General features: G+C 36.8%; 1 protein-coding gene across 1 annotated transcript in view; it reads left to right on the top strand.

Annotated features, from left to right (window-relative positions):
• grin2aa (glutamate receptor, ionotropic, N-methyl D-aspartate 2A, a) overlaps window positions 1-17,082 on the top strand; it is a 176,005-nt gene that overhangs the window by 78,487 nt on the left and 80,436 nt on the right. The window contains exon 3 of the mRNA XM_067414695.1: window positions 13,689-14,281. Within this exon, the coding sequence (XP_067270796.1) occupies window positions 13,689-14,281 (593 nt within the window). The remainder of the gene's footprint in view (window positions 1-13,688; window positions 14,282-17,082) is intronic.

Raw genomic sequence — 17,082 nt, forward strand, 5'->3', positions numbered from 1 at the left:
GGGAAGAGTTTTTTTTATTTTAAATTATTGCTCAAGACTGAATGGCTCATTGTATCAACTTGCTTTCTCCTAAAATACCTTAATAGAAATAAAATATAATACAGATACAATTCATTTGAATTAAAATAAATTAAAGCTAAGTTGCATAAACAAACTAATAAAATGTCAAAAGCACAAAACAATACTAAGAATTAAATTCAAATTCAAATGGAAACTGGAAATATATAAATAAAAACTAATTCAAAATACTACATAGTATACAAACAGCATTAAAATAAATTATTTAATTTCATATCTGTTTTTGAATTGTACGACCTCTTAAAGCTAATAAAAAAGACTGGGTCTTGATTTAGCACCTACTATTATTTTGTTGAGGGGGAAAGGGTAACACTTTATTTTACAGTGCCATTGTTTCATGTTACGTGTAGTTACCGTAGTAATAACTATTATTTATGCATAATTACATGCAATTAACCCTAAACCAAACCATCATCCTAAACCTAACCCTACATCTAGTAAATTAGTACTTACATATAATTACACTGTAACAATGGCACCTTAAAATAAAGTGTAACCGAATTAAATAAATAAATAGAAAAAAAATACCAATAAAAGACAAGTCTATGATGACTCTTTTTATTGGATGTGACTGGTAAGCTGTACCCTGTGAATTCAATAACTGGTTTACAAGTGTGTGTGTTTTCTGGGGGATGATCAGAGTTTAAATGTGGTTGACACTGTACGCAATATTGGTCCGGTGCTGCAGTGGAGTATTTTGTGTATCTCTATGCTTGAGCGAGTGTGTGTGAACCGTTGCTTGGTTTCAGGTTCAGTAGCTCCGGGTTGTTACGTCACAGCCTCGAGCGTGCCTGATTGACATCTCCCAGGAGGGCCGTTTGTCTGCTGAAGTATAACAAGTGCCAGTTACTCTGTACTGTTTGCTGGCAGCCAATCAAAATGAAATGGGAGCACTTAACAAGGGGCTGGTTGTGTTCCCCCAGCACCTGCCATGTGACAAAAGAGGGAAAAGTGTTTTTCCTCATCCTGTTTGGCTTTGGTTTTGAAGTCGATTAGGTATGGCATCTACTTTGGTGGTTTAAAAAAGTTAGATGGTGACGTTTGCAGCTGAAGTTTCTCTATAGTGCAAATGGACACAGCACAAACCACAGGGCAGAACATCCATCCGCTCCAACACTCGGGCCCTGCCCAGAGCCAATGTATAATCTGATTTAGTCTATGTGTGTGTGTGTGTGTGTGTGTGTTCTCTGTCTGCTGAATAAATGAATGCAAGCTAAGGAAAAATGACCAAGAAAACTGCATAAGACAATTGATGTAAAGCTGTAATGTTAATTATTTGGCTTCTTTTGGAAGTGATTAAATGCCAATCCCATAATGCAGTGCTACACTCTAACTCTTTCTCTCTCTCTCTCTTGCTCTCGGCTCTCCTCCCGAACCGTAGCTTTAAGCGATAGTTCATTTGAAAAATAAAATTTCTGTCATCATCTACTTGCCCTCAGTTCGTTCCAAACATTTTTTTTTGTCTTATGTGGAACACCAAAAGAGATGTTATGAAGAATATTTACACTGCTCTCTTTCATAAAGGACAAAAAAGCTCCATAAAAGCATAATAAAAGTAGTCCATATGACTTATCCACTATATTCCAAAACTTTCAAAGCCATATAATAGCTTTGAACAGACCAGTGTTATTAACTAATTCTAAAACTACAGGTATTTTCGGTAATCGTAACAAAGCTTAAATAAAATAAAATAATCAAATAAAGTTACTTTGGGAAATAAGCTAAAATAGAATAAAACTGAAATAGAAATAAAAACTAAAAGAAAAGTTAAATCAAAATATATAAAATACTATAATAGCATATAAAAAATATGGCAAAACTTTACTATGGGGAACACATATGTACTATTAACTTTGATTTCAATAACCTCAATAAGCTCCTAATTTACTGCTTATTAATAGTTAGGTAGTTGTGAAGGTATTAGGTAGAATTAAGGGATGTGTAGTATAAGGTCATGAAGAATGAAGCATTAATGTGTGCTTTTTATGTACTAATAAACAGTCTAGAGTAAGAATTGTTCCCAAGTGTTACCAAAAATATACTAAAATAGTACTAAAAGTCTAACACTTACTAAATCTTGCTTTATTATAGCTTTGGTCCCTATTCACTTTAATTGTACAGAAAAGAGCAGCTTGGACATATTGCCCAACATCTCCTTTTATGTTCCACGGACTAAAGAATGTCATACAGGCTTGCAAAGACTCGAGGGTGAGTAAATAATGACATAATTTTATGTATAAGTGCCTCATCTACTCCTGAGGCACAACTGAACACAAATCAAATGAATCATTTATGTAAAGCTTCATTGCGTCTGCATGAAAAGCAGCAGGACATTTTGACGTTGCCGTTCTGCCATATAATGCTTTGTATTGAGTCATCAGGTCATTCCAGAGAAAAAGATGCCTGCTCGTTTTTACATGCTCTGCCACATCCGATGATTACCAGTCGTTGTGACACTGACCTCTCTGACCGCCTGTATGATTCGTGGATTATCATCTTCCTGGACAGGCTGCGTCACAGATCATGACATGTAAAGATTGAACAAACAACTTGAATAGAGTGCAAACATGCAGTTCTCCTCAGAATGACAGCACTTGTAATGTGATTAGTAATCTGATGATGTAAACATAAAGGACTCTGAGGGGAACGTCCTCAGGAATTTTCTGACAGGAGTGGGGCAGTGCCCACAGAGAGAGAGAGAGAGAGAGAGAGAAGAGAGAGAGAGAAGAGAGAGAGAGAGAGAGAGAGAGAGAGAGAGAGAGAGAGAGAGAGAGAGAGAGAGAGAGAGAGAGAGAGAGAGAGAGAGAGAGAGAGAGAGAGAGAGAGAGAGAGAGAGCTATCTGTGCTCGGAGAAAGTTTATCTGCCTTTGTCAGCTTGCCCCTATGGGGTTTTGGTGCTTGTTAAAAAGTCCTGACAGAAAAACAGCAACAGTAACAAAAAGACAGTTGTGAATGCAAGCTCAGTGAGCATGTAGATGAACACATTTTTTTGCCGTCTGCTATTTTTAAACTTTATCTCACACCAAAGAGCGTCTTTTGCCTCTTATAGCCTCACTTTGCTAACATATCTGACTCTGTAAAGACAGTAGCTGATCATTCATTTGACCGCACCATATGTTTTTTTTTAATTATCGTAGTGTGTCTTTAAAACCCCCCAGCTTAGATGAATAGATCGAGCTTGTGATGTTTAAAGTGCAGGCTCAATCTAAGTCTCAGTGTTATTTTAAAGTGCTTTAGGGGGTTCGATGAAAGAGGAAGCCACTGTGATCATTCATTTATTACCGCCGCTTGTTTGAGGTAAAATATAACCTCTGTTCTCTATTGATCTCCTAACAGTTTCCAGCAAGGATCAGATCTTATTCTGAAGAGGGCATGGGAATTAATGAAGGGATGTATTCTGGGCGAGCATGGAAGATTCATTATGATGGGTTAAAAATGTAGACAGTGTTCTGCTTTTCTAGCTGGCCTTATTTCTTCTTTACTCCCTGTATCATGGTTCTCATCAGGTCCTGGTTCTTGTGAGCCAAAGATTGAGTGGATTTCAAGCTTTTTTATTTTTTATATGAGCAGTATCACACGAGTAGGAGTGTGATATGGCTGTATATCAGCACAGCTGTGATTAGGCCATAGGCATGAGGCAATAGACTGAGTGTCGCAAGTACGGCTCCGCTGATATACAGCCATATCGCATGACGACAGGTGTGATATTGCATTTATTCAACAGTTCCATGGCACAAGTGTGTAAATAAATAAGAATCAACAATAGAGTAAGAGGAAAAAGAAGGTAAAAAACCCTATTTTGTGCGGAACTACTTTCTTCTGCCACTGATTCAAATCTCAAGTTGACTGTTTGACAGTTGTGGCCAAGCCTTCATCACTAATTTTAAAACATCACTTTAGAAGGAACCAACGAAGGAACGAAGGAGCTGCTTCATTGAATCTTATAGTATTATGTTAAGAATTATTATTCACAATTTATATAGTTTCAAAGCAGCTTTACAGAAAAGGCACGTGTCTACATTACAATTTAGAGTGATCTGTTGTATTGTGAGCATAGACGCAAACTCTTTACCTTTAGGTGAGAATTCACCTTTTTTGAGATCAAAATAGGTCACTTACGAGATTTGCGTAGATCCGATGAGAGATTTTTTGTGTTTGTGTGTGTGTGTTCTCGTTTTACACAAGGTAATAATACAAATTTTAAATAAATGCGTAGAAGAAAAACGGGCAAGGCTGAGGCATGCAGCAAAACAGAGGAAGCGAGCCCTTGGAATTCTGGTGGCTATCAAAATAAAATATCAAAATAAATATGTTTTAACTTACAAGGTGGTGTACAAAGTGTTCCATATTGGTGCATTTGTACCCAGTGGAATCTTCAGTTTTCAGTTTTAAATGTTAATAAAGAAGCTAGGATGACTTCCAACATATATTTTATCTGGTTATCTTCTTGTTTTTGTTTTGTTTATGTATTCAGCTCTGACATCTATTGAATCCTTTTTTTGTGTTTTATAAAGGGTTATTTTGCCCTACATACGCCACAAAAACTTTTTTTTTTAACCTAAGATCATGCCTAAAAAGTAGCATGAAAAGTGTATATATATATATATATATATATATATATATATATATATATATATATATATATATATATATATATATATATATATATATATAAGTTTCCTGACTCTAAGAATGTTTTCTCTATCCATAAAATGTTCTCACCTTTTTTACCCCTCACCCATTTGCATCCCTGTATAAGAGCGAGAGATGGAGTGAGCAAGTGTATTACCTGCATCTTATTCTTCAGTTCAGTCTGCTGAGTGTACTTTTAACAGTTAAGGGTTTTCCCATGACAGCGCTAGTCAATGCGTTTGTCAATTGCATCTTAAGCAGAAGCGTAACCACAGTAACCACAGTGTCTCATTATAACAGCGGAAACAACTTAAAATACTTCAAAATTTATGGTCAGTGTAAGACATCATTCGAACCTGTAAAGGGTCTATTTATTAAAGCCAAAGATTGACCACTTGCTTTCAAAAACATGTGTGCTTATTAATGTATATTTACTTCTTTCAAGTAATAAAGTATTCTCGTAAGTTTATAATATGCCGTTGAAAATACATACGGGTGAGAGGTTCGAATGCTGGTCGCCATGTTGCCCCTCCATCTTGAAAGTACATTAGCCAAAGAGGGACATACCCGTAAATTCAAGCTTCGCCTTTCGCGTTTTAACACTCAATGGCACCGTGTCGAGTGTGAAGAGGGGGATTGCCATGTCAATCTTGGACTAAATCGGCCACCGTCGGAGTTAAAAACGAAATCAGAATTGAGAGGAACAGAAACTATTATTCATTTAATGGTCATATACCTTTTCACCGGCGCGCTAGATGGGGGAAAATATCACACACTGTAGCTTTAACCGTTGTTTAATGTTTAATCTTTATGTTCTACATATGAGCCAGTGGAAAATTCCAGAAGGACTGGCCAAGATAAAGCTGTTCTCGGCGACTACATGATGGCTGAATGGCCACTGATCTCAAGTAACGTCTAAAAGAATTGAAATGCATATGTTTATACATAAATTGCATATTTAAAGTCTAAACAACTACATTCTAACCAAAATAAAACTCCTAAAACTGGGTTTGCTCTTCTGTCATTGACGCTTGCTGTAAGAAATGTTGCCAATATAGATCTGGCAGAAACAAGTGATACAATTACTACATAATAGGTTTAGCTACCTTATGGTACTGTAGGATGTACAATCCAGAAGAAAAGCAGTTTTTAGAAAGCAGATCAATAATAAAGTCAAACTAATTTTGTCATTTGAAAATACTTTTTGTTCAATATTACTGTGTTTTGCCTTTGTAGGTCAGTCTAGATTACATGACTGGAACACCATTGGTGGTTTGTAAGTCCTCCTTAAACCGGGTTCTCTGTTGGTAGTAATCTGTATTCACTTGTATTGTGAGGTGAACATCTTACTGTCCAAGGCAGCTGTCAGTCACGTCCCCCTAAGGCTATGAGAGCATTCTGCAAAATCTGTTTTTGAGAAACTCATGACAGTTATGTAATGAACACTTCATGAGACACTGGCGTAGTCATTACTCAGAGTGCAGCATCCAGGGGTTTACAGACCCTCTTCATCATACCTCCACCCATCTTCTCTATCTTTCCTCCTTTCTTTTTCTCTCAAGCATCGTGGAGGAATTTCATTAAATATTCAAAAGAATCTGTTTTAACAGGATAATAAATAATGCTTCTCTCCCAGTTGACACACAAAATGATGAACCTTTTTATCGCAAGTTTTTCAGACATGATCTTAAAGAGAATAATCACATCTTTTGTTCGCAGAAGAGCTAATTGCACTTCGGTGAGTGGCGTTTTACCGGTGCACTTTTTTTTCTTCCTTTCTCTGTTTCTTTTTCTCCATCCACCCCTCTATCTCTCTCTTTCTGTCACCAGCATGTCAGTATAATTGAATTTCTGCACACGTTCCCCTTTTTCATCAATCACACGTGCTGATAAGGTGGGTTTAGGAGGGACACTCAGGCAGAGCCCAGAGAGAGAGGGGGTACTGAGAAAAAAAGAGAAACAGACAGAAGCAAGGAGAGAAAATGAATAAGGAGAGAAAAGGACATTTGAAGGAATGAAAAACAGAGAAAGACTGTTGTGTAACTAGTGACGGTGGTGGCGCAGTGCAGTGCTCTGTATGTTCACCTGAAAGTGTCACACAAAGTGGATTCACAGGGAATCAGTGAGATCAAGCTTTTTCAGACTTTTTTTTCACACATAAGTATAATTATGTAAGTATTTTCATTCCAAAGATTGGCATCTGACAAACAAAAGAAAATCTCTATAAACAGATTTTAAAAATACTTCAGTATCATCAACGAAGACAAAAAAAAAAAAAAAATGTACATGGTTTCTCTTGTTTTAAGACTTTTCACTGTAAAAAAAAAAAAAAAAAAAAATTATAGTGACTGATCTAATCTATTTTTTTTAGTCGGCCAAATTGAATTTCTGTTAATTAAATTGCATTCATTCACATAAATTTAATTTGGCCAACTAAAAAAGTCAGATGTGATCAGTCACTAGATTTTTTTTTTTTTTTTTTATACAGTGAAAAGTCTTAAAACAAGAGAAACCATGTACTTACATATTTGAGCCATGTATTTACACCTTGTATAAGTGCAAACTAGGGCTGTAATCAACCAAAGAAAATCTTGGTCGACGGAAGTCCTACATTTTTGACTAAAAATCGACTAAAAATGACGTAAAAAAACTGTTAAAATAATCAGCTGCGCATTGTGTGCAGTACTTGGCAGGCTATTTGTCTGCCTAAATGAATTATAAATAATTATAACAACTAGTAGGCTATTTGCAGTATATTCAATAATCTTTGACCTGATTATTTTGCACTGAAATGAGTCTGAAACACGAGTCTGTTGGCGGCGTTGCATCACGTGCACCTGCGCAATAATCACCTATGATTTCCTAAAATATAGTACTATGTTGTCAACTAGTGATATCATCACAAGAACAAAAAATATGCAACATAATTTGGATACTTGTTTTGTCATATGTAATATAACTGACAGTGTCCACCATACACTTTAATAAAAGTCATATTTATTAACCAAGCCAGATCAAGACCAGAAACGAAGTAGAAAAATAAAGCATAGGCTCAAAACTTACACAAACAGTGGGCACAGTGTTGCAGTCTGCAGTTATAAAACGATTATTACACTAAACATTGAAATATGGCAATTCTGATATGTTCATAGCCTACTCAAAACAAATGGGCAACCTAACACAGACAAGTTAGCTCACCGCTTTTAGGTGATATGATTTTTTGTTGTCAATCTGTGATATGCAAACTGCAAACTTTTCTTCCCATTTTCTATAAAAAAAAAAAAAAAATGCTTCCACACTTCCGATGTCTTTGTTGACGTGGTAGAATAGAACTGATTATGAAACGCTCTCACAATTAAATAAATAATATACAGCGAGCAAAGTAGCCTACTTCAAACTGTCTCTCTTATCCAGTGGGTTGGGCTAAACCAAAAGAAGTGAAAACAAGGGGCAACAATCGAAGTCCTCAGGAATAATCTGATGAACTCCTGTTCAGACTGTTACCTGTGAAACATGGGTGCTCTGAAAACACCCCCATTAGCAATTAGTGCGTTCCGCCTGATCAAATGAACGCAGCAAAGCTGATGAAATGAACACAGCTAAACTGATAAAATGAACGCTGCAAAACTAAGGAAATGAACACGGCAAAAAATCTAAAATTTTGGTCGAGCTAGAACGTATCGACAGTGTTCGAACTATACTGTGGCCTTTGGGGGAGCCCACTTTTCGGGGGGGGGGGGGGGGGGGGGGGGGGGCGTGGCATCCCTATACACAAAAGAGGACGTGTATATTCCTTCACACACAGACGAACGCGTCAATCTATTGCTTAATGCATTGCGGAGACTCTTAATATACAATTTACAATCATTGAAGAACATCTTTGATTTTAATGAAGGAAGAAAAAAACAAGAATTGATAGGTCAAAAAGTCCACAAATCTATAAACAAAGCATCCGGCTGTCTTTGAGTTCACATGAACAACGGTTGAAGTTACTCGTCAGGCTACAGAAGAATACCATAATTCAATCGATAGTCGCGCAGACCTATAACAACCCAGCCACAACACATAATTGGGAATAACATGCCTTAACACAGAAGCGACCACAGAGGCTTGAGGTCAGCCTCTTTTTCTGTTCTTCCAGAAATCCAAGATCAAGAAGTGGATATTCGTTTTTGTTTTTTCTGCGAATCTTTGCGTTGACATGTACTAAACATGAGTGTAATTTGCACCGCAGTGCCACCACACCTTGATGGTCATGACAAGAACAGCATGTATAGTTATCTTTATTGAAGTGAATTAGATTTAAACTGCCGTCATGCATTAATTAATTATATATTTTTAGCAATTTTACAAATAATAATCCACAATGATTACATTACATAAAAATGAAATTGCACCTCAAAATAACACAGTGTCAATATTTTTGAGACCCCCCAAAATTTCACAAATCACGTTTTCAGGGGAGCCCATGTCTTATTTAGGGGAGCCGAGCTCCCCCTAGCTCCCCCGTAGTTCGCACCCTGCGTATCGACTAACAATAGACTAATCGACTGGGAGATTACAGCCCTAGTGCAAACCCTCTTTTAGCCTTAAAATATTAATGTGTGGATTTACTGACACATGGTGAAAAATTAGCACTGAGAATGCGTGGGCAGTTATTTTTGCGGCAGACCACATTGCATATGCATTCTTTAGGAGCTTCTCTTTCAGACGCAAAATTTATGGGAGGAGCGAATTTAAATGAATCATGCAAGGTGATTTACTAATGTTTGCACTCGTCAATTTACCGCTATTGTACCCCCCCCCACCCCAAAAAACAAAACAAAAACAAAACCAGATTAAACCAGATGCTAATCTGCGTAGCTCTTGGCATTTTGCATCAATCAATATGGAAATGATGTTCCGGCCGTATCTGTGTTTTTTTATTTTATTTGCGAGTCATCATTAGATCACTCGCAGAACTGTCCGCTCCCGTTTGCGCTTTTTGGAATTTCTCTCTCACACTAATTTGCTCTGTTTAGTAAATCTAGCTCCTAGTCTTTGACAAATGGTGCAAAACATTAGCAACAACACCATTATGCTACTTGGTGGCGTACCACTCCATCAAAAGCAAATTGGCAATTTATAGGGCTGGGCTGGGTGCTGTGATTGTGTTAACACTCTGCGGCTCTTCTGGGTTGTGTTATTAGACTAACTGTGGTGTGTTTGCTCCGCTGCTGGCAATAATATGAGCTGTAGGGATAATATCGGACACCCCTAAAGCGGCCCCGTGAAGCACTTTAGATTATCCACACGCTCGCTCACATACAAAATGGCATATTTACAGTAGATTATGTACCAACCTATTGGCGGATCATGTCTCCTCGTCTAATCAGACTAAGAGGCTTGAAAGATTGCGGCCACTTGTTCTGGCCACTAGATGTTATGATCTGAATATCTTAGTGATTGTTTCTGAACAGAGAGCTCTAAATGCCTCTAATGTGTCTGAGAGCTCACACTGTTGAGATGACAAAAGGGCAGCTCAGATGGTTACTGATGTGATTCATTTCATTCGATTTCTTCGGAAATAACACATTCAGTCTGTCAAGTTTGCTGGCTGCTTTTTTAGATTTAAAGCAGTGCGAGTACGCAAGGAAAATGAAGTGTTTTTGATGTGGTGCTGTGAAGTATGAGCTTGCAATTAAGATTTCACCCCCCCAAAAAAGGCTTTAAGAGATGAAAAATTTGCAGAATGATTGATGTCGAACCCCAGTATCACCTACAATAAAGGAGTCATCAAAGAATTTCAGAAGGTCTTAAGATCTTAAGCAATGTCTTTTGAGAAATATCTCCACTCCAAATCCTGTTTTTTTTTTTTTTTTTCCCAGATACGCTTAGAAATATGATACAGCACGGTTCTTATTTCAGACAATATTTGAGCAAACAATATAGCTTTATCACCTCTGGCTGGTAATGGCATCCTGTTATATGAAGAAAATGCCATTGAGAAAGCTCAGCAGCAGGCAGGGATGATGCACACTATCAGGAAAGCGGGTGGGAAATTAGAAACTAGTATTGCTGCATTTCAGACTTGCACACAAATCTTCTTTCACACCTCTGAAGCTGATTACACATGCCTTTCATGTCACACTCGGTGCTTTGCTGTGAAATTACATTTAGGCAACAATGCTAAATCTTTATACTGTATGTTCTTTGTGAATCATACTTTTCATATAGCAGTTTGTGGCTATACATTATATAAAAATGATTATACAATTCAGTTATATAATGCTAAATATCACAGGTTCACATCACACGTTATAATATATTTGTGTACATCAAACTGTGCTGATGTATAAAACATCTTGCTTTTTGTCATCAGACCCTTTTGTTTCTTTTGCATGGTATCGCTCTGTATTTATTGTATTCATTCTTGTTGCCAAAAGAATGAACATGTCACAATTACCCCCTCCCTCTCTCTCAAACGTCTCTTGAGTTCATTCGCAGAATGATGTCAACGAGGGCTCACCCTGCACAATCTACATGTTCACCCCACACACAGCACCCACTAGACCGATGATTATTAGGGTCACGTTTGGTTAACCCCGCACTTCAAGAGTTGATGGACAACTGTGGGGAGCTGATTAATCTTTATGCCATTATTCCATACATGTAATATAATCCGCTCCATTTGCCTTGACATCTCCAGATCTGATTTAAAAGAAATTTCCACTCAAAACTCTAGCTCTTTAAGATAACATCATGATAACCTTTGAGTAATAATTAAAATCTTTCCAAGGTGAGACAGCGAAAATAAATTGGGACTGTCTTGTCGTCCATCTATCATTTAAGCAAATGTGTCTAGTCTCAAAGGGGCCAGTTCACATAACAGTGCCAATGTTGCACACAATATTTCAGTGCAGAAAACTGTGTTTTATCAAGTTTATAGATGCTAGATTAAAAATAATGTATTTACCCGAGCACTTACATTTGCCTAATAGTGTGTGATTTATAAATTTTGTATGTGAACCTCAGCAATATGACTTAAATATTTCTTTTAAATTACATTTTGTATTCATACTATGCATTTTAATTTTTTATATTGTTTTATATATATATATATATATATATATATATATATATATATATATATATATATATATATATATATATATATATATATATATATATATATATATATAGTTTTGTCAATAGTGTATTATAAAATATTTGACAGTCTCAGGATCACTCTGAAATTTAGTTTGATAAGATCATCACTTTATTTTATTTATATATTAATTATAGTTATATAAGTATATTATATATACTTTATCTGTTTATATAGTACCAGTCAAAAGTTTGGACACCAAACTCAATGAATCTTTCTCATGACCCAAAAAACTACACTGTAAAAAAGTCAGTAAAAATAGGGCACAATGTACTGTATAAATATGAAGGAATTTTCCGTATTGTTTTTATATTTTTATTTTTACAGGTTTTTTACCTGTATTTTGAATTACACATTGTATTAGTTTGTGTTTTAAGGGTCAACGGAAATTTTCGTCAAATTACTGGATAATGTACTGGCAGGAAATGACCAGTGCATTTTCCGTTTTTATTTTTTTTACAGTGTACAGTATATTTCCACCCAATGAATGTGACATTTTATTAAATCTTGCAGAAAAAACAGACACAGGTGCAGAAAAAGCTCTCATTATCAGCCCGGGACTGGCTAATAAACATATATTGCAAAGAGTACTCAATAAAGCGTCAACCCCGTGTTTCATTAACTATCCGTCACCAAAACAGAAGATAATCACTGCGGCTATCAGAAGCTACTTTTAATGAATGTGTTATATTGTACTGGCACCAAATGAAAAGACTGACCAAAGCCCAGAAGAAGATCTGAGGTGGTTTAAAGATATTTGATGTGACAGATGGTTGGTCACGGAAAAAAAGTAGCTTGATGGTTTTGGTCAAAGCAGATTTGTGTTAAGGTGTGTGTGTGAAGTGTTATCCTCAGTTAGCTTGTGTTTACTTTGAAGCGTCAGTGTCTATTTAGTTTCCCTGCTGTGTGAAATTGGCAACGTCAAGCCAAGGTTCCCAAAAATAGTGAAACAACTAAGTGAAACGTTTCTCCTCCCAACATGCAGACTTACAACATGTTGCTTCCTGCAGGCGTCTTTCACACATGCACACATTCACAAAAACAACTGTATTGATTCACGGACTACCTTTCATTTTGCATTGATGAGGCCACAGTCATTGGCTTGACATTGAAATTGTGATGGGGAAGCTAACGTCCAAAGTGAGTGAGAAGGTTAATGAAAGCATGTTCTGTTCCTTATACAAGCTTCAGATTCTCTCATTCATAAAATGACTGAGAAGTCTGAACTCAGAGTATGAATCTTAAAATGATTGTGTCCTTTGTTCATCAGAGGGCCTGTTAAAGCTGTGGAATTGTGGGACTCTCGAGAGAATAGTTCTAAAGGCACATGAGGATTGAATATGCTCAGCCAGAAAGAACTTGCTCTGTGCATCATTATGATTAGACAATGAGTTCATCAACGCCAGAGCTGCACATATCAGATGGATCTCAAAGGAGTTAAAGAACCAGAATAGCTCTTCTCTTTACTTTTTGCCTCGTTACATTTTAATAAAGTACCTTATTAATTTTTCTTAACTTTGCCAGTTTGTAAAGTTCAGAGCTCTGTAAATATTCAAATAATAATAATAAAAAAACTATTCTGGCTGTTCTATTATAATTTATTTGAGGGAATTATGGAATTTTAACTTGTGTTTAATCTAATGTTAAGTTAAATGTTAAAAACATAAAAACATGCATTTATATTTTTAACATTTAACTTAAAGTGATCATCAGATGCTGGCAATTGTAAATTAAAAGTGAAAATTAGGCCCAAAACCCATTTATTTTTATCGGTTTAGCCTATATTTATCATGTTGCGACTCACTTCCTTTTATCTTTGTTTGTTCAACAGGATGTGAAATCAACATTCTTCCAGTTCGGGGCGTCCATCCAGCAGGAGGCTCTGCTCATGCTTAACATCATGGAAGAGTACGACTGGCACGTCTTCTCCATAGTGACCAGCAAGTTCCCTGGCTACCAGGATTTCATCACCATCCTGAAGACAACGGTCGACAACAGCTTTGTCGGTTGGGACCTCCAGCACACTATCACCCTGGATGCCGTGGACGGGGACTCCAAGAGTCAGATCCAGTTGAAGAAGTTGCAGTCTCCAGTCGTTCTCTTGTACTGCTCCAAGGACGAAGCAGTTTACATCCTGGAAGAGGCCCGTTCGCTGGGCCTGACCGGGTTCGGGTACATCTGGATCGTGCCCAGCTTGACCACGGGCAACCCGGACATCACTCCAGATTCGTTCCCCTCTGGAATGATCTCTGTGTCCTACGATGACTGGGACTATCCTCTTGAGGCACGGGTTCGAGATGGGCTTGGGATTATAACCACAGCAGCTGCAGCCATGTTGGAAGAGTTTGGGGACATCCCTGAGGCCAAAACCAGCTGCTATGGCCAAATGGAGAAAACCAAGTTGCCGCCCAGCGCATTACACAAGTGAGTGAAGAACCAGAACTGGCTTATTATCTTTTTGTCTACAATATGTTAGTGTTTTGTGTCAACAGCCTGTCCATCTTCTTCCTACACTTAAAAAAGGGGAAGCAAGAGGGCTATTTATGTGAGAAAACACATACCATTTTTGATCAGTCAAGTGGAAAAAGGAAAAGGTTGGAAAAAACAACCATAGAGGTCTTTGTTAGAGACGTAGGACATATCCGGCTCACTGCTTTCTATTGATATGTATTATAGGAAAACAGGCTCTAAAGATTGCAACAAAAAAAAAATACTTTTAATTAAGACATCAATATCAGGTTTAGTAAAAATATTATTTAAATATCATATAGCGCCTATATGTAACTTTGGGGTCAGTATTTCTTTTTAAATGTGTTTAAAAAGAAGTCTCTTATGCTCACCATTATTTTGTCCAAAATTCTTATTAAATCATATTCTTAAATATATGAATATTTCTATATTATAAAAAGAAAAAAATATATATATATTTTTAATGGTGTTTATTCCTGTGGTGCAAAGCCAATCGTTCAGAAATGCTTCTGAATCCTGCTGATTTGCTGCTAAGGATTTATATTTCTTAGTATTATCAATGTTGATAACATTTTTGCTGTTATTTTTTGTTTTATTTTTTTGTTTCGTGGAAACCATAATATTTTTTTTAGGATTCTTTGATGAATAGAAAGTTAAAAAGAACAGCATTTTTTGAAAGGGAAATCTTCTGAAACATTATAAATTACTTTACTGTCACCTTCGATCACTTGGTAGTGTATATAGTTAAAGTAGTGACACGTCATTTTTTTATTGGCATCTTTCTGTGGTGTAAACAAAGATTCGTTGTTTGAATGTCCTGATAAAATAGATAATTTCAAAGCTGAGTGAGGGACCAGGACCAGCTTATTTTTTGTGTTTTCTGTCCATCTTGTTCCTGCACTTAAAAAGTGGAAACAAGAGAGCTATTAATGTGAGAACAGAACTTGGTCAGTCAAGTGAAAAAATAAAAATACGGTGTGGAAAAAAGCAACCCGAGAGATTTGTAAGAGAGTGCCATGGGTCAGGCATGTGCAAAATTTATTGTTACATCCTGCAAATATATTTCTCAGTGTGAACTGCATTTAAGCTAATGGTCAAATGCGGTGAAGGGGCAGACGGGGGATGCTGAGGGAGGTTTTTAGGGAGTTGCAGAGTGCCGCTCAGACACCCCGAGGTGGGTCCTGCTGCACTTCTCAAACTCTCTTGAGACGGTGCAGCGCTCCTGTGCTTTTAATGAATAATGTTCTACTCAGCATTCTGAAAAAGCCAGTGCTGGTCAGAGCAACATGGACTTTGCTAATGTGCTTGGAGAGCTCTCCAAACATAAAGTGCTCTTGATGAGGTGGTTTTGTTCCTTTTTGCTCCTGTGTTGAAGCCGGTGCCGGCTGCAGCATCCCGTTTACATGCTGCCAGTCCTTAGTCTGTCTCACCAATATGCCTCTGTACCTGACAGCGCTGAGCAGACACGCTGAATTGCCCCATCTGCAGTGGAGCGGTGTTGCCTGAGATACACGTTCACCCTGGTGTCTAGGGTACATTAATCCTGATAGTTTCAGCACAGATGGTCACAGGCTTGGCCAGAGATTGGCTCTACTAGAGCCAGCAGAGATGAAGACTCATGCCCTGAATGCATGTGGGAGGAGGGTGGGGGGCCTCTTTTGTATTTTAGACTTTTTAGGCATGTAGATCATTGGATGGTATCAGAGGAAAGGTATCAAATTTTTTGAGAATACACTATATGCAGTGTTGGGGAAAGTTACTTTGAAAAGTAATGCATTACATTAGTGCATTACTCCTTTAAAAAGTAACGAATCACGTAACTTAGTTACTTTTAAAGAAAAGTAATGTGTTACGTTACTTCTGCATTACTTTTTCTCACTTTTTCTTCTATTTTTAGGCAAATGTAAAGACTCTGAAATTAAACATTGAAATTGAAATATTGAAAATCTGAAATTGAAAATCTGTACAGTAGACCGCGCAACTCTAACAAACCTTTTAGCTGTGCTGCCATTCTGGATAAGAAAAAGAATAGGATGCAGGAGAAGAAATTTTTTTAACATTTACTTTATCAATAAAAAAGGACAGCAACAAGTACATTGTTCAACAAAGTGAAATTAAATGCATTACATTTTTTGTTTTATTTAACACATTTCATTATTGGAGGTTTGTATAGTATTCTGATTTTGCATTCTTTTTGAGGAATACGGAGTCTTTTTCATGCAAATGATACAAGTAAATACCTGCTCACATTAGCCTAGAACTACAATAACCATCATGTTACACACAAAGCCTCTGCAAATACAATTTCTCTCAACATCAGGACAAGAGTGCGTCAGTCAATAAATGGGAGAACAAAGTAACGTGCATTACCTATTTGAAAAAGTAACTCAGATAGTTTGTTGTAAATTTTAAAAGGAATGCGCTACTTTACTAGTTACTTGAACAAGTACTCTGATTACATAACTCAAGTTACTTTTAATGCGTTACCCCCAAGTTGACTATATGTGACAGGCTCACTTTGTCCCAGAAACACAAAGTCTCAACTTACTAATGATTAATTACTTCTGTGTTTAATTCTCTATAGGTAATATATATATAATTATATCTTAAGGAATATAGAATTCCTTAAGATATAATTATGTTATTAAATTAATCATTTATCATTTATCAGGATATTGAAGGTGTGGTGTTGAATGTTGTTAGTGCCTATGCTCCACAAGTAGGTTGTAAGACGAGCGAGTTGGGGGAAGTGATGC

The sequence above is a fragment of the Pseudorasbora parva genome, chromosome 2 (genome assembly GCF_024679245.1).
Source record: "Pseudorasbora parva isolate DD20220531a chromosome 2, ASM2467924v1, whole genome shotgun sequence".
Classification (NCBI taxonomy): domain Eukaryota; kingdom Metazoa; phylum Chordata; class Actinopteri; order Cypriniformes; family Gobionidae; genus Pseudorasbora; species Pseudorasbora parva.